General features: G+C 48.3%; 1 protein-coding gene across 5 annotated transcripts; it reads right to left on the bottom strand.

The window, feature by feature from the left end:
* Positions 1–4,482: 4,482 nt before the first annotated feature.
* On the bottom strand, positions 4,483–22,090 carry LOC308183550 (EF-hand calcium-binding domain-containing protein 12-like). Of its 5 annotated transcripts, XM_080569752.1 has the most exons (16): positions 21,951–22,090; positions 18,258–18,319; positions 17,494–17,653; positions 16,489–16,745; positions 15,639–15,712; positions 14,928–14,998; positions 13,973–14,093; positions 12,021–12,129; positions 11,295–11,453; positions 10,132–10,389; positions 9,750–9,944; positions 8,870–9,023; positions 7,898–8,124; positions 7,107–7,320; positions 6,118–6,367; positions 4,483–4,917 (listed from the first exon to the last, which is right to left on the bottom strand). In XM_080569752.1, the coding sequence occupies exons 2-16, from the start codon at positions 18,267–18,269 to the stop codon at positions 4,755–4,757; spliced, it is 2,424 nt and encodes an 807-aa protein (XP_080425878.1). In that variant the 5' UTR covers positions 18,270–18,319; positions 21,951–22,090; the 3' UTR covers positions 4,483–4,754. The 5 variants fall into 5 exon arrangements, with proteins under 5 accessions (XP_080425878.1, XP_080425876.1, XP_080425875.1 ...); XM_080569750.1 differs by lacking the exon at positions 21,951–22,090 and having other exon boundaries at positions 18,258–19,996; XM_080569749.1 differs by lacking the exon at positions 21,951–22,090 and having other exon boundaries at positions 10,132–10,386; positions 17,494–19,996.
* Between the last annotated feature and the right edge of the window lie 36 nt (positions 22,091–22,126).

Below are 22,126 nucleotides of genomic sequence, written 5' to 3'. Positions count from 1 at the left end.
TCAAGTCACATGACGTATTGCATGTTAAATAACTCAAGTAAAACTCAAGTAAAAATCCATTTTAACTTTGCTGCATTTATATACTAGATACATTTGACGTGCTATATATTTACAGTGCGGCAAGTGCATTTTATCTTTAAAAAACAAAGATCAAACATTAGACATCTCTGAACAACACAGTTTGTATAAACCAGACAGATTACTCAGACCAACTGTATTTAATACAGGTTCCCCACTCATCTCCTGATGCAGGACCAGTAAGTAAGAAGCGCGTCACAGTTTGATAGCATTTAATAATAAAAATAAAAATCACAGTATGAATTTGTTTGTAACTAGAAACTTTAGAGGGACAAAACAGACAACTGAAACTTAAGACAAGTGGCGCTGTATAAAACAATGTAATAAAAACATACGGAAGTGTATACAAATAGTCTGAGAGATACATTCAGAACTGCATATTCTGATCATTATTCCGCAGCGTTGAAAACCAGAACGTTCTTCCGATCTTGAATAGAATTAAAATGTGAGGTAAATTAGTTTCTAGTGTCAGGCATCACAAAAAAGATGAAGCTCTTGCAAAACTCCTGTTACGTGAGAGCTTGTGAAGTCTCAAATAAGTCTTGAAATTCGGTATACAGACTGTCATTTACAACTCTTATAATTGTGTGGTTTTCCTGGTCGTTCTTGCACCAGATGTCTAACTTGGATTAACATTACATGAATAACACACAGTCAACCCGAGTCTGTAATTAAGCAGCATTTGAGATGTTCTATTCCAGGGCATTGTTTTCTGTGAGATATTTACTTGGTAATGTACAATGTTCAGCAGTTATAGAAAGTTGCCACCCTTTTGGATTAGAAGTACATTTTAAGAAAGAAAGTCTCAAGTTAAAAGCTAAAAAAAAAAGTTCTTTCATGGTAAAAGTCTGTACAGACATTTGAAGCACCACTGATGATTGGATTTTGTTTTGATGGTAATTTTACAGTATTGATAAATTTTAAGTTTTGATAGTTTGTTCTGATAATGTTGCGTCGTCGGTTGTGAAGGTAAAAGGTGGTTGGTTTTGACTGTAAAAGGTTGGTTTTGACAGTAAGAAGACGTTGGGTTTGATGGTAAGAAATTGTAAGAAGTTGTTGGGTTTTTGATGGTAAGTCGTAAGATGTTGCTGGGTTTGAAGTTGTTGGGTTTGACAGTAAGAAGTTGTAGCGTTTCGATGGTAAAAAGGTCGTCGGTTTTGATGGTAGGTTTAGTCTGAGTATTGAAGGCTTCCATCAGTAAGCTCTGCATCTGAAAGACAAAGGGAAGAAATGTCATTCCCTGTTGTGATACTCAACATGGAACTATCTGGCTCAGTGGTTTTCTTTCTGAAGAGAGAAGTCACAACCCTGCACACGGCTTGATCTGCTCTCTGACTACAGGGCTGAACTGACTGGAGAAGGCGGCTTCCAAAGACCTCCCATTAAACTGACTGCATTTCAGTTCTGTGCTAAAATTGGTCAACTGTACAGAATATTAGGACAAAGCTTTGATAGCAAATGGTAGACCTTAGGTAAGTTACATTCATCTGAAGGTTTGACTGGACGGCATCCTTGTTTTACTAGTAATCTTGTGGTCAAGCTGACCAAATCCTGGCCACAGAACAGAAGCGTTCAGAAACTTGCTAGAGAGAGCACTTAGGAATGCAGGAATTTAACTGCTTTAATGCTGCTCTTTCTCTCACATATCTGGATTTTCCTTAAATCACAAATTATCACTAGCTATCCTTGTTAATTTATTCAAAGTAACATGAGTCCAGGTGAAAAGGCTTATTTGAGAGGTTCAATACTGTAAAAAACAAAAACAAACAAACAAAAAAGAAAACTGTTGGATTGAAAGTATGGCTGCTCAGGGATAGGCTGGGCATCGTTCAGTAGTTGGTGAGCAATTGCATTGTGCATCACTTGTTTGTACACATTATTATTAGTACTATTATCATTATTATTATTATTTTCCTTTCTTTTGTGTCCTAATAAACTGTCCTTTTCTCAATCCACAGGCTTTCATTTCTTTGTAATTCTCTCCCCCCATCCCAGAGAGGGAGGGGGGAGGGTGAGCAAACAGCTATGTGGTGCTTAGCTGACGGCCGGGTTAAACCACAACAGTCTTTTTTGACACCCAATATGGGGCACAAAGGGTTGAGATAACGACAGATCTGACCAGAGTGTGTTAAACCAAATTTGGTATATTAGATCTGCTTAATAGTTGATAGTCACAATGTTGGTTGCTTTGATCTCAGGTCTGCTGTGCCTGTTCTTCAAATTGAGTTATATAGCACATTACTTACTGTATGTATGTCCCACCGCTCCCTGCCCGCGGGCACCCATGGGCAAGGCCTCCAATGAAATAGTGCTCACAACAGAAGCCTTTTGGTAGACCTCCACTTCCTTTAGCAGCCTTTACACAACCCCACTCACAACAGGACTCTGTTCTTTCTCCAGAAAGAGAAAGAAATTATTCTCTTCTTTTAACCCTCATTATGACCCTAATCCAACGATAACCCTAGTTAATAAGGGATGTCGGCTCTCCTCTTGGATGCCCTAGAGCGCACTCTAGAAAGCACTAGAAGCCACCCAGACTTCCCTAGACGTTCTGAGACGTTCTGAGGGACTCTCAGTGCAGTTGCACACCTAGAGAGCACCAGAGGTCTCCCAGTGCACCCTAGAGATTTCCACAATGTACCAGTGCAATACAACGCCCCCCAGAAATCTGTCTGGGCTACTGGGTGTGCCTAGAGAACTACCGTGTGTTCTAGTGTCCCACAGAAGATTCCCAGCACAATCTAGAGGCCTCCCAGGGCCCCCAGTGTGCTCTCAGTTGTTCTACAGTCCTGCTAGTACAAACTAGAGGCCTCCCAGTGAATGCCTCACTACGCTCTCCGGTGTTCTCTACAGTCCCCTACAGGAATCCCAGTGTCCTGTACTGTGCTCTAGTGCCCGCTGTATGCCCCCCAGCACTCCCAATGCACTCTAGTATCTTGTGCATTCATCGGAGGGCCTCCCAGTGCTATCACTTCCCAAAGGCATCCCAGGACTCCCAAGTAGTTTAGGATGTCTGTGAGGACTCCCAGGGCCACACACAGCACGTTAATGAGTACTACATGCCTCCCCGTGCATCCCCTTGTAGTGGGTTTACATGGCAAGGTTTTGGTAGCAGGGGCCATAGGGGTGGCTTCTGTGAGAAGAATCCAGAAGCTGCCCCATGTTTGTTAAGGGCCCCACTGCTGACCAGAGCGAGCCAATAAGTGATGTTATTTGCGCCTCTGTGAGAGCATATTTAAGACAGGGGAAAAAAAAAACGCTGCGCCACACAGCAGCTGGGAGAGTGAGAGGAGTGAGGAACAGCCTTGCAGGTGCCAAGGTAAGTGAAGAAGGAGGGGGAGAGATGCTCCAGGTGCCGGAGCAGAAGTCCCCTGCGGCCTGTGGTGAGGACCATGGTGAAGCAGGCTGTCTCCCTGCAGCCCACGGAGTACCACGGTGGAGCAGGTTTCCACACTGCAGCCTGTGGAGGAGACCACAGTAGAGCAGGTGGACCTGCACGGACGGAGGCTGTGGCCTGTGGAGGACTCCCACCAGAGCAGATTCCGGGCCGGACCTGTAGCCCATGGAGAGGAGCCCACGCAGGAGCAGATGACCTGGCAGGAGCTGCTGCCCGTGGGGGACCCAGGCTGGAGCAGTGTGATCCTGAGGGAAGGACCCCGTGGTACAGACCCATATCTGGAGCAGTTCTTGAAGAGCTGCTGCCTGTGGGTAGCCAACGCTGGATCAGTTCAGGAAGGACTGCATCCCGTGGGAGGGACCTCACAGTACAGGGGACGAGAGTGACCATGAAGGAGCGGCAGAGACAAAGTGCTATAGACTGACCACAACCTCCAATCCCCCGATCCCCTGCGCCGCTCGGGGGCAGGAGGTGGAAGAGGGTAGATGGGGGGGAAGGTGCTTTTGGTTTCTTTCATTTGTTTCTCACTTCTCTAGCTTGTTAGTAATAGGCAATAAATCTTACTGTCTCCCTATGCTGAGTCTGTTTTGCCCGTCACAATAATTGTTGACCGATCTCCCTGTCCTTCTCTCAACCCTTGAGCCCTTTTTATTGTATTTCTCCCCCTTTCCCTTTGAGGAAGGGGAGTGAGGGAGTTGTTGTGGTGGAGCTTGGCCACCCACCCAAGTAAAACCACCACACCTCTAGTAACCTCTAAGAGCATTCTAGAAGTCTACCTGGAAAACCCAGCAGATGCTAGAGTGCACTGGGAGTGTTGTGAGGTCTCCAGGGGTCACAAGAGCACACCATGAGGCACTGGGATGCATGTCAGGTATGTTAAACAGCACTGGTGGGTGTGGGGGAGTGAACGAATGGCTGTATGGTGTTCAGATGCCTGCTGGGTTAACCACAAGATCCAGTCATGGCAGAAAGTCAGCCAGAGATCAAGAAGCTTTTGGACAACGCTGTCAGATATATGGTTTAATTTTTAGGTAGTCCTGTGTGAAGCCAGCTGTTAGACTTGACGATCAGTCCTTGTGAACCCCTTCCAACTCAGGATAGTTGATGATGATCTCCGTGAACTTGGCCCAGATCCCATGAGCTGACCTGATGAGTCACAAAGCTGTGCACACATCTCATGCTGCTAGGAGCAGAACTTCAGGTGAAATGAGTTTTCTTGAATGGAGTGTCTCTAGAGGCCAAGTATCCTGGCTCTGATGCGCTAGCTGTAGCCAGGGTTTTAGATACCACGGTAGGCAGGCCTGGTTGGGGGAACATAGCTAAACAAGGCGTGTGCCCTGTCAAGCTCCTTATCTGGAAAGTACAGGCGCATCTTGTCCAGGAGATGGCCTGGCCAGAAGTTATTGTCGCTTGACTTTTGATTCTTATTCTTCTCAAGAGGCCTAGAGAAAAAGAAAGAAAAAAAGAAAAGAAAGAAAAAGGTAAGAGAGAGTGGCACGTTTTATGGAAATAAAATTCTCGGCAACTTCACTGCTATTACCAGTAATGGCAAATGCGAGCCTGACAAGAACCAGCTACTAGGACTTCTGGAAATCCCTGCCTGTCCTTCTTATACATGACTGACATTGGAAATGCCAACTTGCGAAGCTATCTTAAGAGCTGATGCGTTGCCTGTCACTGTAGTATATAAACTCTCTGAGATGAACTGGGAAGATTGTGCTCTATTTTGCAAAGTGTTTTTTCTCCTCAAAAGCTTCTCCAGTCTTGCAAAGTTGGATTCTTTAGGACTGCCTTTCTTCCACGAGCTCAGCTGTGAGGCTGAGTCTTTCTATTCAATCGGATTTGGGAATCACTTTGACTAAAGAAGACGCTGCAAGTGCTATGACCAAGCTGGCAGTGGACATCCCAGTTTCATGGGTCAGGAAAGACCTTTGCACACTCATGAACTCCTTGGACAGTACGAGTCTGAAGACAGCAGGGACAAGGACAGCAAAAGATCTTGGACTCGTTTGGGAAGAAAAGCTTTTGTGGGTGACCTGAGATGGAAGAAAAATTAGGGCAAACTGCCTCTGTTCTCAGGGCTGACATTGTGTCTATGTCCAGAAAACATGCATCTCCAGATCCTACAGATAAATGTTGAGATGCAAAGAATGTTGCTCCGTAAAACAGATCTGCCACCTGCATCTGACTTTCCTCCTGCAACGTTTAGTAACGTTCTGAAGGGTCAGTTTTCTAGAGAAACAGAGGAACTGAGGTATAATGGGAGGAAAATAAGCACTGCCCTACTAGGAGCAGCTGGCTGCTGGCTGCACGCTTCTGCAGCGGGCTGCTTCTGCCCCTGACTGGGGAGCTTCTCCAGGCATCCACAGCTGGATTCTTTGGGATTGCCTTTCTTATGCAAGAAAAAACGTTCTCTGAGGGGATTTCCAAGAAGTGCTGGGTTGGCCTGACGAGGACCGTCTTAGGTGAGAAGTTCTGTCATCTCTGCAGATTGGAGTACAGAGAAACTGTTCGCCAGCACCACTGCAACCCCGCAAGTCAGCACAAACACAGCCGTGGCCGTGTAGCTGAGAAGAGATCTCGCTCTCTCTCTGCTATCGCTCGCTGCTCCCTTGCAGCATCCTAATGTTTCACTTCAGTACCTCAGTACCACCTCTGATGCAGTGGGAGCTGATGCACAGCAGGGCAGCAGGAAGGGACTGATCATAAGCCCTCTTTGAACCAACCTTTTTTCTGCCTCTTTGGCCTGTTTTCCTGATGCACTTTTTGACTTGGACATGCTCAGAGAAGATGTGGCGTCAGCATGTCCTGTGCTGTAGTATCCTCCAGGCTGCCTGATCTTCCTCACGTCTTCTCCTTCTTTGATGATCTTGTCTCCTGGGTGCAGCAGGCCTGTTGACAAAGCGCACAGAGAAGAGCAACGGTGTATGGACAGCCAATGCTGAATATATTTATCCAAGAAAACTCTGTTCTCCTGTTGCCCCAAGCCTGTCCCCGTGCTGTCTCTCCCCATCCGATCCAGGTCACCTCTGGGTTTGGTCAGTGATACTGACCAGGAGGGGACAGAAAAGACGTCCCCACTCTGGAAAGGAGGAAGACATGATGGCCCAGCAAGTACTGAGAGGACACGATGGCCCTGGCCAACTTCACATGGGGCCTCTTCCCGCATTCTCTGCCCTGGGCTCAGGAGCCCCATTTCAGCTCAGCCCTTGGCTCACGTTGCAGGTATAGCAGTGTCCAGCTCTGACACAGCTGTGCCACAGCTGTGCCTGGCCATGGACCTGCCGAACCTGACCATGGTCTGGCCTCCCTGCTTGACCTTGCACCTGCCCCATCACCATGAGCTTGCCCCATTAGCTGCACTTGTGTTTGGTCCTGGCTACCAGTCCAGGGGGACGTGGCCCTGGCTGCTCTGTAGCGCTCTTTGCTAGCTCAGCCCTGCTCTGGCCCTGCTGATGGTATCGCTGATCCTAACCAGCAGCATCTGCCGTGGCCCTCCAAGGGCTGCAAACATTCTCCATCAGCAGTGCCCCACCCTGAACATGCATCGTGCTTCTGGGTCTTGGGAAGAGGCATGAGCATGTCAGGCTTAGTACGTTCACATTAGTACGTTCCTTGCTCTTTGCTTTACCTCTTTGCAGCGCTTTGTCAGTGAGACAAATGTTACGCTCCTTGCACAGCTTGGAGCAATTCAGATAGCTCACAACGGCATTTCTGCGATACCGGTCAACCAGTGCTCCCATGTCACCCTCTGTAGTTGATGGCAGGCAGTGTTCATCAACAGGTGCATCCCCAGATCTCACCAGCCGACACTTTTCTTTCCATTCTATCGGGCTGTCTTTGATCTGCAAGTAAAGGAATGGTCCCCGTTAGCTTTCAGTGAGGCCCTGGAGTTGCTACATTCCCTTTGGAGAAACTACAGGCAGGGATCCATCTCAGAAGTGTGTGTAGATGGGACTCAGCACCCTGCGATGGGACCAAGCACTTATCCGGGAGTACCATTCCCTTCCAGTGCCAGGCCCGCAGGCGGGTGCTCCCTAGAGCACCAGGCAGAAGAGCAGCATACTGGACATAGGTGCCCCAGATGAAAAAAGTCTCCCAGCCACCATCTTTTTCTGATTGTGTCAGGTTGACTAGAGCTCAGATGACTCCATCGCCACACCTAAACGTCGCTTCAACTCCCATTTCTTGCCACTTCAGTTACCCAGAAAAGAGTGTTTACATCACCAAAGTGTTCAGAAGCCAAACCAGTTGTTTGAGACAGCTTGTAGCATCTCAGCTGTGAGGCACTATGTGGTCAAGGGACTACCTGACCTTCTACTCTGAGAAGTTAATATTCAGAACAATCTCCAACCTTGTCCTTTGCTGCCCACCCCACATTCGCAAGCACGTAGAGGTGCGCCTTTTTTCCTGCCACAGTACCTTCTCCAGCCGTCTCCTCTCTCTTGAGCGTTTTCCAATCTCTTCCATTTCATCACAGTTTAAATGTCGCCGGCCTGGCTCAATGTTGACTGGGGGCACTTCCAAGAGTGTTAGCTTTTCTTTGGGCTCGGTAGGAGAGCAAGGCTTCGTCCCCACAGCTTTGTCCCCAGCAGAAGGTGGAGAAGTGGCAGCTTTGCAAGCGTTTCTCCGGACCTGAGGCTGTACATCTACAGCAGTTTAAAAAGCAAACAAATGAAAAGCTCAGAGAAACCCTGTTAGACAGTAGCAGAAATAAAAAACAAGGCTGATCAATGTTTATAAGGCAAAAAGCTCTGGCATTTTGTGCAGTCTGGAGCACCCAACAGATGACGGTCTTTGAATGGAAGCATCCTTTAGCTTTCAATCCAGGCATACGTATTACAGACTACTCCCATCTCCGCTTTGCCCCATTCTGTTTCACGCTCACAATACATGTTTAGTCTACAAAACAATTAGTACAACAACACAGCAGCAAAACGCCTCTTCTCTCCAAGATGTGAAACCTTCAGACAAAAATGACACGGGTACCATGGCAAGCCTTCAGGTTTGGGCTAGGTTTTAAAGAGTAGGACCTTTGAATCTGCATTATCCAGCTGCCCTCAACAGCTGGAGAAAGGGTCTGCTTCTGATCAGCCGGATGATCAACGCTAACCAATAAAATACAGTACAGGAGGTTAAACCTCAGGGTTCAGATTCCGAGTCAAACCGAAAAGACCGGATAAGCTGTCTCCCACAAACGGGCTGAGTATTGCACTTCCCCTGGATTCTTTAGCTTCTCCCCAGAGGTCTCCTTTCAGCAACCCCGTTGCAGGACAGTAGTGGCAAGGAGCCATATTCTGGACCCACTTTGGCATTCCCTAATGCCACCTGTGTACTTTTAGGGCATCTGTAAGGATATAGAGAGAGATTCCCAGCCCAGGGTTCTCCTCTCACCTTTGCTGGTCTCTTTGGGCTGTCCTTTCCTCATTTCCAGCCATTGCTTTTGACATTCCATCAGCTCTTCACTGCTTATATAATTCCCCCGTTTTGAAGAAGTCAAGAAGATGACCACATCCTCCAGTTCCTTGTCACTGATGGGAACTTTTGCCTGGCAACCAAAACAGAAGACGACAGTGTGATCAATAAAAAAACAAGGCTTGGCCCAGAGTAGGGGGGATGAGCTTTGCTGTTGTTTTAAATGCTTTTTCAGAAAAGGCACAGAGGCAACCTGTTGAGCTTTAAGCTTTACAGGAGTTTACCAAGCACTGAAAAATTTACCGGTCTTCTGCTGGCCTCTGCTGAGCTCTCAGTTTTCAGTGTGCCAAACTTCTCAGCCATCTGGGCGTCAAGAAGCTAATTTGGCTTGGAACAGAATACCAGAAAACACCTGAACTGCTAAACCCTAACAGACCTGGGCATGCTCTTGACAGTTCTGTACCGCTGCAGCCTGTGGAAAGTGAGGCTCAGCATGAGCTCTGCTGTGCCAACAGGTACTAAAAGGCAGTGCAGCGGGCAGACATATGAAACTGGTCAAGGAAAGACCAAGTATCACCACGAGGAAACTTGATGCCACTTCAGGCCACGTTACTCAGCACCGACTGTCTTTAGAGACTATGAGGCAATGAGTTTCACTCCCTCCTGGGACTCAGTCTGGGTGACACCTCGCATCCCTGCAGCCTTCCCTTCCCTCTTCCCTTCAACATTTCACTGGCTGTGGGAGCCATCCTCTGAGAGTAACACAAGAGAAGTTGGAGCTTTTCCAGTTCTCTGGGTTGGCATGCAGCAAAACAAGGCAAAGTTGCAGCAGTTCCTTACTTTTCTCTTCCCTACATACCTCCTTGATGACTTTAATGAAGTCTGCTCTCATGATCTTTCTCTGTTCCATTCCAGCCTTTCTGAAGATGTCTACCATTGTCAACTTCTGTTGTTGTAGGAGGTTATGCAGTTTGAGAAGAGCTTGGGGGTATGGTGCACGAATAAGGGGAAGGCTACCCTTCTTCCGGGTCTGGCTCCTTGTTGGTGGTGAGCACTGAAAAGGAATTAGAAAATACCCTCAAATCACCGTTATCCAGAATCACTGTGCCAGCAGATGCAGAAGTGGCTGGGATAAAGCAGTGTCACGCTGCCGACGTATGAGCAGATGCTGAGGCCGTGGCACGGCCACAGGAGATGAAGTACAGTAATCCCAAGAGTGGCACAACACAAGGTATACTTACGTCTGGCCTGTCGGTCACGGCTGACTTGCTTTTAGCCCTCTGGTCTACTCCAGCTGCCATTATTCGTTTCCTGACTCTACTTTCCAGTCTGCTTAAGGTAGGTTTATGACTCAGCCATTTCTCAACATCTCCAAAGCTTTCCAGCTGAGATCGGAGTTGCTTCCTCTCCTGAATCCAAGCCTCCAGCTTTTGTAGATCATCTTTTGTATCACAGGTGATCTCTGGGGAGCTGAGGCTATCTTCTTCTTCCTGTAGCTGCTGAAAAACAGACAAATGACAGAAATCGGTGTCCTGAGTTGGTTTCAAACAGGGAGAGCCTGGTCTTGCCACACAGGGAGCAAAAACGAATGCGACATCTGGAGCATGGAGCAAACCTACTTGCTTTCCGTTTAAAGACAAACTTTGGATACAGTTTTCTCCAATGGTACAGTTTGAAACCCTGCTCCAAAACCACTTCTGGCTTGACATTAGTCAAACCATCAGCCGTATCCTCGCTGCTTGTGTTAGTACTTTAACAACAGATGAGCTTCTTACAAAACCTACTGTTGAGATCGCATTGGTATAATGGTTTTGGAGGGGACTTCCTGCTCTGAGGCTTTTCTGAGATAGAGATGGGAGGGGTGTCTGGGCCTGCCACCAATCCCAGGTGTATGAGAGCGCTGAGAAACAGCCATCGGGCAGTCACAGAACAGCATCAAGACACGTGCGTCCTGCCTCTTATCAAGGTGTTGGCTCCCTGCCCTGAAAGAGCAGCTGGAACAAAACGTCAGCTGTTACGCTCACGAAAAATGGTCTTAGTGCTCTTCATGTTAACTGAAGAGACCGGAAGTAACAGCTGCTCCTGGAGCTCTCCTGCAGCATGCTGCAGCTGGAGCTGCCTCAAGCCACTGGACTCAAGTTCCAGGGCAGGGAAAAGGTGTCCTCCTGTCAAGGGACAGAGAGTGTGCTTCTGCCCTCACTCTGCTAGACTGCTCTTGGTGTCCCCTGGCTTCTACCAGGAATTCCTTCCTCATGGCAATGTGCCAGCGGCAATAAAAGCAACAGCCACGTGCCCTGCTCTCTAGAGGTGGCAATATTGCTGGGACTCAGAGACCTTCACAACTCAGCTTCACCCCAGCCAGCAAAATGCTACTCTGCGGGATGCTTTACAGGGCCTCCCGTACCTGGGCCATCCACATCTCATCCCTTTGTCTCTCATCTTGCTCTTCCAGCACTTCTGGAAATGTGACCCTTTTTGCTTCTCTGGTCTCTTCTTTCTCCTTGCTGGCCACGGATGCCTCCAGTTTCCCTCCAGCCTGCATCCCCAGTACAGAGCGTGCTTCCTAGAGGAACCCAGAAATGCAATAGCAGCAGTTATTCATCTGGTTTTTTTCTTTTTCATTTTATTTTTATTTTTAATACTGTTCTTCTCTCCCTCATCTTCTCTATTTTTCCCTGAAGGTTCGTCAGCAATTTTTTGCTCCCAGGTTCTTACAGACGCAACCAGAAAGCCGTTCTGTTATGACCAATGAGCTAACTCATGAACGAGCTATTTTTCAAAATGGGCCACTGCTTCTTTCTTTCTTTCTTTCTTTCTTTCTTTCTTTCTTTCTTTCTTTCTTTCTTTCTTTCTTTCTTTCTTTCTTTTTTTTTTTTTCTGAAGTAAACTATGCCCAAATAAACTTTCTGGCATGCTCCATGAAACTATGGATGTGAACAGGGGATTGCTAAGATTCAGAGAAATGCACATCTTTGAAATACTCAGAACAGAAAAATGGACATACAGTAAAGGGATCTTTTCACAATAAACATCTAAGTATTTAGCGCGTACATCCTTTTCCTAAGATACCCCCACATGATCATCTACAATCAAAAGAGACACAAAAATTATCTTGGTCCATGTTACATACCTGTCCTGTGTGTCTATGATCTTCAGAAGTAAGCAATGGCAATTTAAGCCTCTTGCAGGGAGTTTCTTTGTGCTGCCTTCCTTCTGGGTCTGGACATTCAGGGAACAGTCTGAAAATACACACCAGCATGAGTCAGGAAGTGAATCTGAGTGCAGGAAGAGTTTCTTTTCTCCACCCTCTCTCCAAACTGAGAGACCAGGCTCATGGAAATCTAAAGAACCATGCGCATGACTCGCAGCTGCTGGGATAATGATCAGCATTAATCACCAAGAAGACCTCAACACTGGAAGCAGTCAGGAGATAAAGGAAGACACATAAGAGAGTCACAAGACACCGCAACACAATTCCCACAAGCACCTGTGAGGCACTTCCCATCCAGCAAGGCAATGCTCTGCATAGTGACGTGTGTTGAGGCAGGGCACGCTTGGACAGGGCAGAGCATCCCCCCCCACTCAGGAGAATAGCTCATCTGCCGGCTGTCTACCTACAGCTAAACCGCCGTGGTCTGCACCAGGCAGAAAGCTCTTTCTAGAAAGTCTGTGGCGACCCAGACTGAATGCCCGCTCAAAAAGGCAGCAGTTCAGGTCTCTGGATGTAGGGAGTGCCTGAGCCTGTCGCTGCCATCAGAGGGTGGCAGAGACTCCGTGTGCGTGTGAGGTGTGAGCAGGTGGATGACCTGGTCAGCCTGGTGGCAGAGCTCAGGGAGGAGGTGGAGAGGCTAAGGGCTATCGGGGAGTGTGAGCAGGAGTTAGACTGGTGGAGCAACTCCCTGCCAGGCCTGAAAGAAAGGCACCGGGGTGAGACACCCCAGCAAGTGGTGGACCCCCTGCCCTGTCGCTGTCGGGCAGAGGGAGGGACCTAGGAGATGAAGAGGAATGGGAACGGGTCCCTGCTCGGTGTCGCAGGGAACCCCTCTCCCTACCAGCTTCGCCTTCCCAGGCGCACTTACACAACACGTTTGAGGCCTTGGAGCTTGAGAGACTAGTGGGGGAGGATGTGTTTGAAAGTCCACCCAGGAGGTTGCCTAGGGCGAGGAAGTTGACTCCACACCTCAGGACTGCCTCCACCAAGAAAGAAAGAAGGGTAATCGTTGTAGGCAACTCCCTTCTCAGGGGAACAGAGGGCCCTATATGTCGGCCTGACCCTACCCGTAGGGAAGTCTGCTGCCTCCCTGGGGCCCAGGTCAGGGACATTGCCAGAAACCTTCCCAACCTGGTTCGCCCCTCTGATTACTATCCTCTATTGATAGTCCAGGCTGACAGTGATGAAATTGCTGAGAGAAGCCTGGAGGCTATCCAAAGGGATTTCAGGGGACTGGGGCGGTTAGTAGATGGAGCGGGAGTACAGGTGGTGGTTTCCTCCATCCCTACAGTGCAAGGGAAGGGTACAGAGTGGGTACTCCCACATGCCCAGTGATAGGACGAGGGGGAATGGGCTAAAGTTGCGCCAGGGGAGGTTTTGTTGGATATTGGGACAAACATCTTTACGGAAAGGGTTGTCAGGCACTGCGTTGGGATGCCCAGGGAAGTGGTTGAGTCACCGTCCCTGGAGGTCTTCAAAAGACGTTTAGACGTAGAGCTTAGTGATATGGTTTAGTGGAGGACTTGTTAGTGTTAGGTCAGAGGTTGGACTAGGTGATCTTGGAGGTCTCTTCCAACCTCAATGATTCTGTCGTTCTGCGATTCAGTATAAGGGCCAGTTCTCTTCAATGTCTTTATCGATGATCTGGATGAGGGGATCGAGTGCACCCTCAATAAGTTTGCAGACGACATCAAGTCAGGTGCAACCAGCACCTGACTTCAGAGCAATCTGAGCAACCAGCTCTGACTTCAGAGCTGATCACACTTGCAGCAGCCCACTGGACTGAGACCTCCTGAGAAGTAGGATCCTATAAAGCATGCCACACAAGCACAAGAGCATGAGGCCACTCTAACAAATCCTTTACATCTCACCTGCCAGGAGGCTCTTTTGCCTTTGTTTTCTCCTCTGCTTCTTCCTTCACTTTAGCTGTGGCCAACGTGTTTGGAGAAAGTCTCCTTCGCAATCGCAGAAGTTGTAATGTATGAAGAGACGCTGTAAACACAAAAGGAGAAAACCTCTCAGGACATCAGGCACAGATCTGCTCTGCAATGTTATAAGCTAGTTGAGGTATCCCTGTGACTCCTTCTGAGACCTGTTTTCCAGAAGATTGCAAGCCCTTTCCTGACACCAGGTCCCATCTGACCTTTGATATCCACAGTGCTGCATTACTCCTTTTGGTGTGAGCTTTCTACTGCTGCAGCAAGTCCATCCCCTCTGAACAGTGGGGGTTTTGCGGGGAGACGCATTTTGGTGCCTAACAATCTCTTTTGGGGCAACAATTTCTTGGAGCGGCATAAATGGTTTTTATACACAGGCTTTCTATCCTGGTGCATTCAACTCAAGCACATTATATCTGTGATATTCACGAGGAATTAAGAATGAGGAGTTCCCAGCTTTAGAGGAGAACCAAAGTTTTGGCACAGCTTGGCAACCTTTGTGCACTGTTCTCTACACAATTTTTCTCTCATCAAATGACAACATGGTGATTCAAAGGGGTATGCCCAACCCCTCAGTCTCCCACAACTCAAGACGGAGTTTGTTATTCACGGTGCTAGTGGACTTGCCAAACATTTACTCCCTCCTGCACAAACAAACCCATAAAATGGAAGAGAGGCACTCTTTGGCACGTAATGCAGGGGAAAAACATCCTTCAGCACTATCTTGTTCAAAATGTGTCCCTTGAGATTTACCAGGAGGGTAAACAGAGGCACAGAGGGTGCCTCTGCTATCCCAGGCATCTCACTGTAACCTGAGTGCCAAGCACCCCCCAGTGAGGACAACAGGGAAAGGCACAAACCTCCACCAGCAGTCAGTCATTAACATTACCTTGTTCATCAAGCATCTCTTCCTCTGCAAGATGCTCCCTAGCAAGCCGAGGTACCGCCTTAATCTCAAACCTGGAAATAGGAAGAAGGCAGCATTCTGTGAAAAGGGCTCCTTTGCCAGATTAATGTCAAGGTATCTGTGGGGAGTCCAACACATGCCCTAAACCATTCAAACTGAGCAGTGCTGGCCTCGGGAACAGCTCAGCTGCCCCTCGCTAGACAGAGGTTTGGGTTTTTATTTTGCCCCAGTGCTCCTGTGTCATCCTGACACAAGAAGGCATTTCAGAGTTCCTTTGATTGACACGAGTTTCACAAAAGACATGGAAACATCACAGACAGAGGACAAGCATAGATCTGGTCCTTGTTCCACCTGCTAAGAGATCCTGTCCGTGTTGCATTCAAAACAACAGAAATATTAGGATCTTACTTCTTTTAGATATTTTGGCAGTTTTAACCACATAAAAGAGAAGAAGCAGATGAAACATTAGGTGAGTTGCTTCAACGCCTCTGCAGAGCAAACCAGTTGCCTCTGACTGGAGTAACGGTAAAATGCAGAACACAGTCAGTAACTGAGGATGATGCATAAGTCCAAGCTAAGCAAAAGCAAGGATGAAATTAACTGCAAAACAGTAATTTGGAAGAGCACTACCGATCATGAGCTGAGCACACGTGAGTGTGCACAGAGAAGGGTTGCAGGAACAAATATACTCACTGAGGGAGCAGGTGGGCACGGCCAAAATGGCTTGGAAAGAGGGCAGTTTCTTTGTCCAGTCTGACCAACTTTTTCTGCAGCAGGGACAGAAACATCTGACATCAGTCCAAGGAAATGATCTCAACAGTCACAGAGGCCTTTCTATAGCTCCACGAATTCACTGCCTCTCAGCAAACTTCTTGACAAGCGCCTCAGCCAGTTAAAACACACTGCACAGCACATGATCTGCTAGGGTGAGGAACACTGCCAACCTTTTCACAAGGACCGTAGTTAACAGCCTCAGCCTGTGAACAAGTCAACGGAGCAAACACAAGGGAAGGCCCATCGTGAGCCCCGGCTTCCAGCTGCTGCTTTCAGTGGGGTCACTTGCTTTAACTATTCCTGAATGCAGCGCAAATGGGTCAGAGCTGGTTTTATCCCCAGAGTTCTTCATAGGAGTCAGAGGATTGCATTGGCAGTGTGGAGGAACACAGAGACCAGACCTTTTCTGCTGGGTCAGGAGAACCACACCAACGGCCTGCCTGCAGCCAAAAGGGCCTGGTGTCCTTGTGCCTCAGCCTCACACCCGCAGCGGCGGGGACATCATCAGCCTAGCCGTTGCTTTGGCTTTTTTCCTATTTATGGCGAGGCCCTTCCAGGGCTGTCCTTTGCCCAGCAACGATACGACTGCACGCATTGCCAGCAGTCATACAGCAAATAAAAGAAGGAAAACAAAAAGCTTTCACTGCGATGGACTGTGCCTAGCTCCAGCGTCCTGGCAGCTCACAGCTGCCAGCAGGGCTCAGTGCCCCCAGCCTTTGATGGGGCTTCAAACCCTCTCTAAGTAGGACTGCAGAAACAATAAACTTACAGCGACCAGCTTCTCTACCACGTATGTGGACTTGTTGAGACTGTGTAAAAACTCTTCAGAAAATGTCATTTTCACTCTTTGCCCTCGGATAGCAAGAGTGCCAACATCCTTTAACGTGAAGTCCGTGTCTTCCCTGTTTGTGAGGATGCGGTAGAAGTATTGCAAGGTCTCCTCCAAACAGCTCTGCACAGTTTCCTTGGTGTAGGGGACGTTCAAGCGTATATTCTCATAGCTCAGCACCACTATCTTCATATCATCTGGAAAAAATGAGGAACAATGCAACCTGCACTGCAGTTGAGCAGATTCAAACAAAGTGCCAGGAGCTTCCAGCTCAAACATGCTGCTGTAGCTGCCGTCGTCTAAGCCTGGTACGACTCCTTAAAGCAGCTGATGTATGCTCCCCCTCAAGATAAACTGAAATCACTCCATCAATGTACCAAGTGCACAGCTGTGACTCCTCAGCCCAACAACCTCAGCCGTCCGCGGAACGCAGGAGGAGGAGGCGAGAAGAATGCGGCTGGTTCCCATGCAAAGAGCCCAGGCTCAGTGCACTCCTGGTCTGGGGAGACCTGCCTCGCACTGAGACAGGCAAGCACAAGAACTCTTCCAGACAGTTCTGGACAGTCCCTGTGGCCTTCAAAACTGAGGACCAAATGTCTCTGCTTTTGGTACCAGAGCCCTTTACCCCGGGGCTGCCCGACGGAAGTTCCTATCCAGGAGAAGCTGGGAGCCATTGGAAAGAGAAGAACCACCCCAAATGAAGCACCAAGCTCTCAGTGCTGCGCAGGTCTCATCCATGGCACACTGTAGCCAAAGCAATGGCAGCAGTCGACAGAAATTACAGCAAATCTGGCCATTGATGGCTTTCTATGCCAGCCATCTTTTCTGTCTCTCAGGGCCTTCCGATGGCATCTGAGCTGTCTATCAGCACTTCTAAACAGCAATCAGCACAACCCCTTAATAGATGTACACATGGGAAAACAAGACTTTAATTGGTATTCTTACCAGGAACACGTACACAACGGTGTTTCAGCTTACGAATCTGTCCAAGAGTCTTGGACAGCGAAAACACAGGTCTCCGAAATGTGAGCACCTGGCCGTTTTCAAAAGATAACCATTTTTTAATATGGAATGTCCCCAGTCCTGTTACAGTGACGGCCCGAGGCTGGTAAAGAAAAGAAGGGGAAGCATGTTTAAGTTGGAAAACAGAGTGAGGACTTGTGACATCTTGCAAGGGGGTGCCCTGTGCCCTGCCCACTCCTAATGCGGCATGGGGTAAGATGGGGGAGCTGGGAAAGCTCATGAGAGCTGAGTATGCCCACATACTCAGGGCATTTTCTCTCCCTTTCCTTTGCCCCTCAAGAAAATATGCGGTGAAGTAAAGCAGGTGGAGGAGGTCTAGCCCATCCTTCAGCTAGGTCCCTTCCAGCAACTGGGGATAACCCTGGAAGCATCCCCAGCTGTCTGTTTGCTCTCTCCACTCTGAGAGCGAAGAACAGAGAAGCCCCCAGCAAGTTCTGAACACATTTTCCTGCCGTTTTATATCTTCGATATAAATATGAATACTTGATTTTTTGTTTGGTTGGTTTTAATTATTATAATTATTTATAATAATATATAAATTTACGGAGAAACTGGTCTTTGGCACACTTGGGGCACATCTGTATGTGTCAGTGCGGCTCTGGGAAGAGCAATGGCACTTCCTGGCACAGGGCTGCCAGGACTTACTGAAGCCGTGGGGTGAGGGGAGGGGTAGGGTGCAGTCCCACCTTTGTCAGCATGAGCAATTGCTGAACCTGCTTGGACACACCACCCCAAATCGTGACGACATCTGGAAAGCAAGGGGACGACATGTCAAGCTCGAAGTCAGCAAGTCCATGGCCCATCAGCACATTTCTTAAAAGGCGTTTGCAGATGCAGGTATGATCTGACACAGCTCCCAGGATGAACCCATCTGTGACTCTGGCTGAATTTTTGACTGATATCAGTCTAACAGCCCTGCCACGCCCCAGGAAAGGTCTGCAGCTGCAGGAGCTATTAAAAGGGTTTTGGACAAGGGAATGCAGCCTGTAGGCATCTGAAATGGGAGGGCCTCTCTTAGCCCTAAGCCTTTTCTGAGAGCCATGAGGCACAGGAGGCTGCAGCAGGAAGGAGCCACAGGCAGGGAGGGGCTCAGCTCCTCCGTGAGAGGCCTTGTTGAAATGCTGAAAAGTCAGCAGATTTCCTCCTGACACGTGTATTTCTGGCAGTTTCTTGGGAGCCCATCAGGAACCTCAGCCCTCTTCCAACCGTGCACGCATCTTTCCGGTCAGAGCCAGATGTCCACGTGTGACCCACCAGCAAGCGGAACCCGGCCACAGGACTGCCACCACGGACAGGGCAGGAGGCCACACACACAGCACCCTTGAGGCCTCCCCCGCAGACAGGGAGCTCGCTTTCCACAATTTGTAGAGTTCATATTAGTCTGTAGCTACACTCATAAGAGGTCCCAAATGCCTTACCATTGACAGAAAGCTTCTTGAGAGTGGGAAACGTGACCTTGGTGCAGCCCTCAACCTCACTGCAGCGCTCAATGTTGGTGATTAGCGCTTCCAGGTTTGTCATGATCCTGCTTTGGGTCAGCACGTGAGGCTAGAGAGTGAAAGATCTGTGATTTTTCCTACTAGGAAACACTCTCTTTTTGATGTCCTCTGTGCTTCACCAAATAGCTCCTGCACCGTCCTACGCCTCCCTTTGTCCTCTGAGACTCTGAGCTACAGGAGAGACTTCTCGTGTCCTCCAGAGAAAACTGGATGCAAGAGCCTCCTTCAGCGCCCGAGCTCACTGAGGCACTGACAGAGAGGGCCTGGCGCGCTGTGGCATAAGGGGAGCTGCCATTGTGATGCGGAGGTGTCCCTTTGTGACCTGCGCTCAAGCCAGAGGGGTGCAGAGCCACTCCTTAACACAGCCCCTGTGGCCCAGCCAACTCGCTGGGCCCTGCAGCAGGAAGGGGGTTGCACGTTAGGGAACTGCTCCCCCACACACACACCCTCTCCTCACTCCCCAACGAGGCTGTGGGACAGGAAGAGCCTCTGAGATGTCACCAAAAGGAGGACACTGGGGAACACAGAACCACAGAAGGGTTAAGCTTGGACGGGACCTCTGGGTTCATCTGGTCCAAGCCCTGCTCAGGCAAGGCCACCGAGAGCCCCTTGCCGAGGACCACGTTCTGGTGGCTTTTCAGTATCTCCAAGGACAGAGGCCAGGCCCTTCAGCACCCTGGTGGCCTTCATGGGACTCTCCCCAGTAGGCCCCGGCCTCTCCCGTACTGGGGAGCTGTCCTGGTTTTGGCTACGATAGAGTTAATTTTCCTTCCTAGTAGCTGTTAATGTGCCGTGGTTTTGATTTAGGATAATAATCATGTTGATAACATGCTGATGTTTTAATTGTTGCAGAGCAGTGCTTGCACTAAGCCAAGGACTTTTCAGCTTCTCGCTCTGTCCTGCCAGCGGGCAGGCTGGGGTGCAGCAGGAGCTTGGAGGGGACAGAACCAGGACAGCTGACCTAAACTGGCCAAAGGGGTGTTCCATACCACATGATGTCTTGCTGAGCAAATAATAAGGGGTGGTTGGCTGGGGTGGGGGGACCACTGCTCAGGGAGGGGCGGGGCATCGGTCAGCGGGTGGTGAGCAACTGCATTGTGCATCTCTGGATGCTCTGGCTCTGGAGCATCCCCAAATGTGAATGGAGGGGTCCCGAGAGCATCTGGTGGCAAACAGAGGGCTCTGGCGCATCCCTAGAAGCAAACGGGGGCACCCAGAGTGTCACTGACAGGAAAGGGAACACTGGAACATCCTTTATCTTGTTCCCTGTCTCAAGTCCCCCCTTTTCTTTATCCTAAGAAAATTCTTGTGCTTATAACACGCCTTCTTGATTCAAAGTTTTCAGAAAATTCTTACCACTTTCTACTTGGTGCTTGATTTGGTTACGCTTACAGGTTTCATCTAGTCCTTTCATACAGCACCAAAATGCACACTGTACCAATACACAGGTTAAGAATACTAGTAAAAGCAAGATCAATATTCCTACTAACAATTGCTTAAGCCAAGAAAAGTTGGGGAACCAAGAGGTCAGTTTGTTCCATAATTCTCAAACCCACGAGGTGTCAGCTTGAACTACCTTATGTAAGATCTTGGTCTTTTCCCAAATATTTTTGAGATCAGCCTCAATTCGTCCTGCCTCATTTACATACATACAGCAACTAATATTTATTAAAGTGCAAACTCCCCCCCTTGGGACACTAATAAAAGGTCTAGTGCCTAAAACGTTCTTATTGAGTTGTTCTAGTTGCTTGCCCAAAACTGTAATATGTTGTTGCAGCTATAGGTTTCCTGCTTGTGTTAGATCTTCTCCTTTGTATGGCATTTGGTAAGGCCTGCCATACAGTATCTCAAAGGGGCTTAGTTCTACCAGTACATACCGGTTTCTTGACAGATTTTAGCAATCCGGTTTTTTTATCAAATGATTCATTTTTTTCACTCGGCCATTTGTGCGTAGTCTATACAGAGTGTGTTGGTGCCAGTCAATCCCCAGAACTTTGCTGACTTGGTAGGTCAGTTCTGCAGTGAAGTGTGGTCCCTTGTCAAATGACATTACTGAGGGTACGCCAAATCTCAGTGTCATTTCATTCAACAATACTTTGGACACTTCTCTGGCTTTGTTAGTTCTACATGGGAATGCTCCTGGCCATCTGGAAAAGGTGTCTGTTAGTACCAATAGGCATCTGAAGCCCCCTTTTCTTGGGAGTTCAAACAAATCAATTTGCCACTCTTTCCCAGAAACATTTCCCTTCCCTATTGTTCCTATTTGGGGTTTGATTCCTGTCTGTGGGCTACTCTTAAGACATATGACGCATTGTTTCAGTACCTGTCTGACGATGGTGTACAAGTTAGGTCCTATCCACTTTCTACTTAAAAACTGTTGTGATATTTCAGCTCCCCAGCATGCTTTATTGTGTTCTCCAATTACCATCCAGTATAATATGGCATCACAATTCTCCCATCATTTATTTGTGTTAAACCTGTAGGTAACGCTTTCCGATTACATCTTCAATGAATTGCGTATCAATCTTAGAATACTCTACTTCATTTTCTAAGGCTTTTGTTAATGCCTGGTAGTAGTGCCAAAATTTGACTCTCAGATGCCCGTTCTGCTGCCCCTTTGGCTTCTGCGCCAGCCAATCTATTTCCTCGTCCAATATCAGTATCCCCTGTTTAATGTCCTTTACAGTGCATAATGGCAACTTTAATAGGCAGGTATACCACCTGGAGTAACTTCAGTATGTCTTCTGCATGTTTAATTGAGGATGATAAGAGTCCTCTCTCCTTCCAAATTGCCCCGTGTGCATGCACCACACCAAAGGCATATTTTGAATCTGTCCAAATGTTAATTCTTTTCCCTTTTGCCAGCTCAAGAGCTCTTACCAAGGCGATGATTTCAGCCTTTTGGGCTGATGTTTGTTATCGCATATCCTGTGGGGCAAAGTCCCTGGTGGACGAAGCTGCTGCCGTCTACATACCAACCCTCCGCATCTTCTAGGGGCGTTTCCTTTAAGTCTGGTCGGCTGAAGTATACCGCGTCCATGGTCTTGATGCAATAA

The sequence above is a fragment of the Anser brachyrhynchus genome, assembly GCF_964034855.1.
Source record: "Anser brachyrhynchus genome assembly, chromosome: 28".
In the NCBI taxonomy this organism is placed as follows: Eukaryota; Metazoa; Chordata; class Aves; order Anseriformes; family Anatidae; genus Anser; species Anser brachyrhynchus.
This window is presented reverse-complemented; position numbering and strand designations above follow the sequence as displayed.

What these genes read in the sequence shown, in the direction of transcription:
- LOC308183550 (XM_080569748.1), bottom strand. Translation starts at nt 17,812, where the DNA reads ATGTGGGCATACTCAGCTCTCATGAGCTTTCCCAGCTCCCCCATCTTA. An exon ending in CCGTTGTGTACGTGTTCCTG is followed by an intron (nt 16,746 to 17,493) that starts GTAAGAATACCA and finishes CATTTTTTCCAG; the next exon opens with ATGATATGAAGATAGTGGTG. An exon ending in ATCATAGACACACAGGACAG is followed by an intron (nt 11,454 to 12,020) that starts GTATGTAACATG and finishes GGGTTCCTCTAG; the next exon opens with GAAGCACGCTCTGTACTGGG.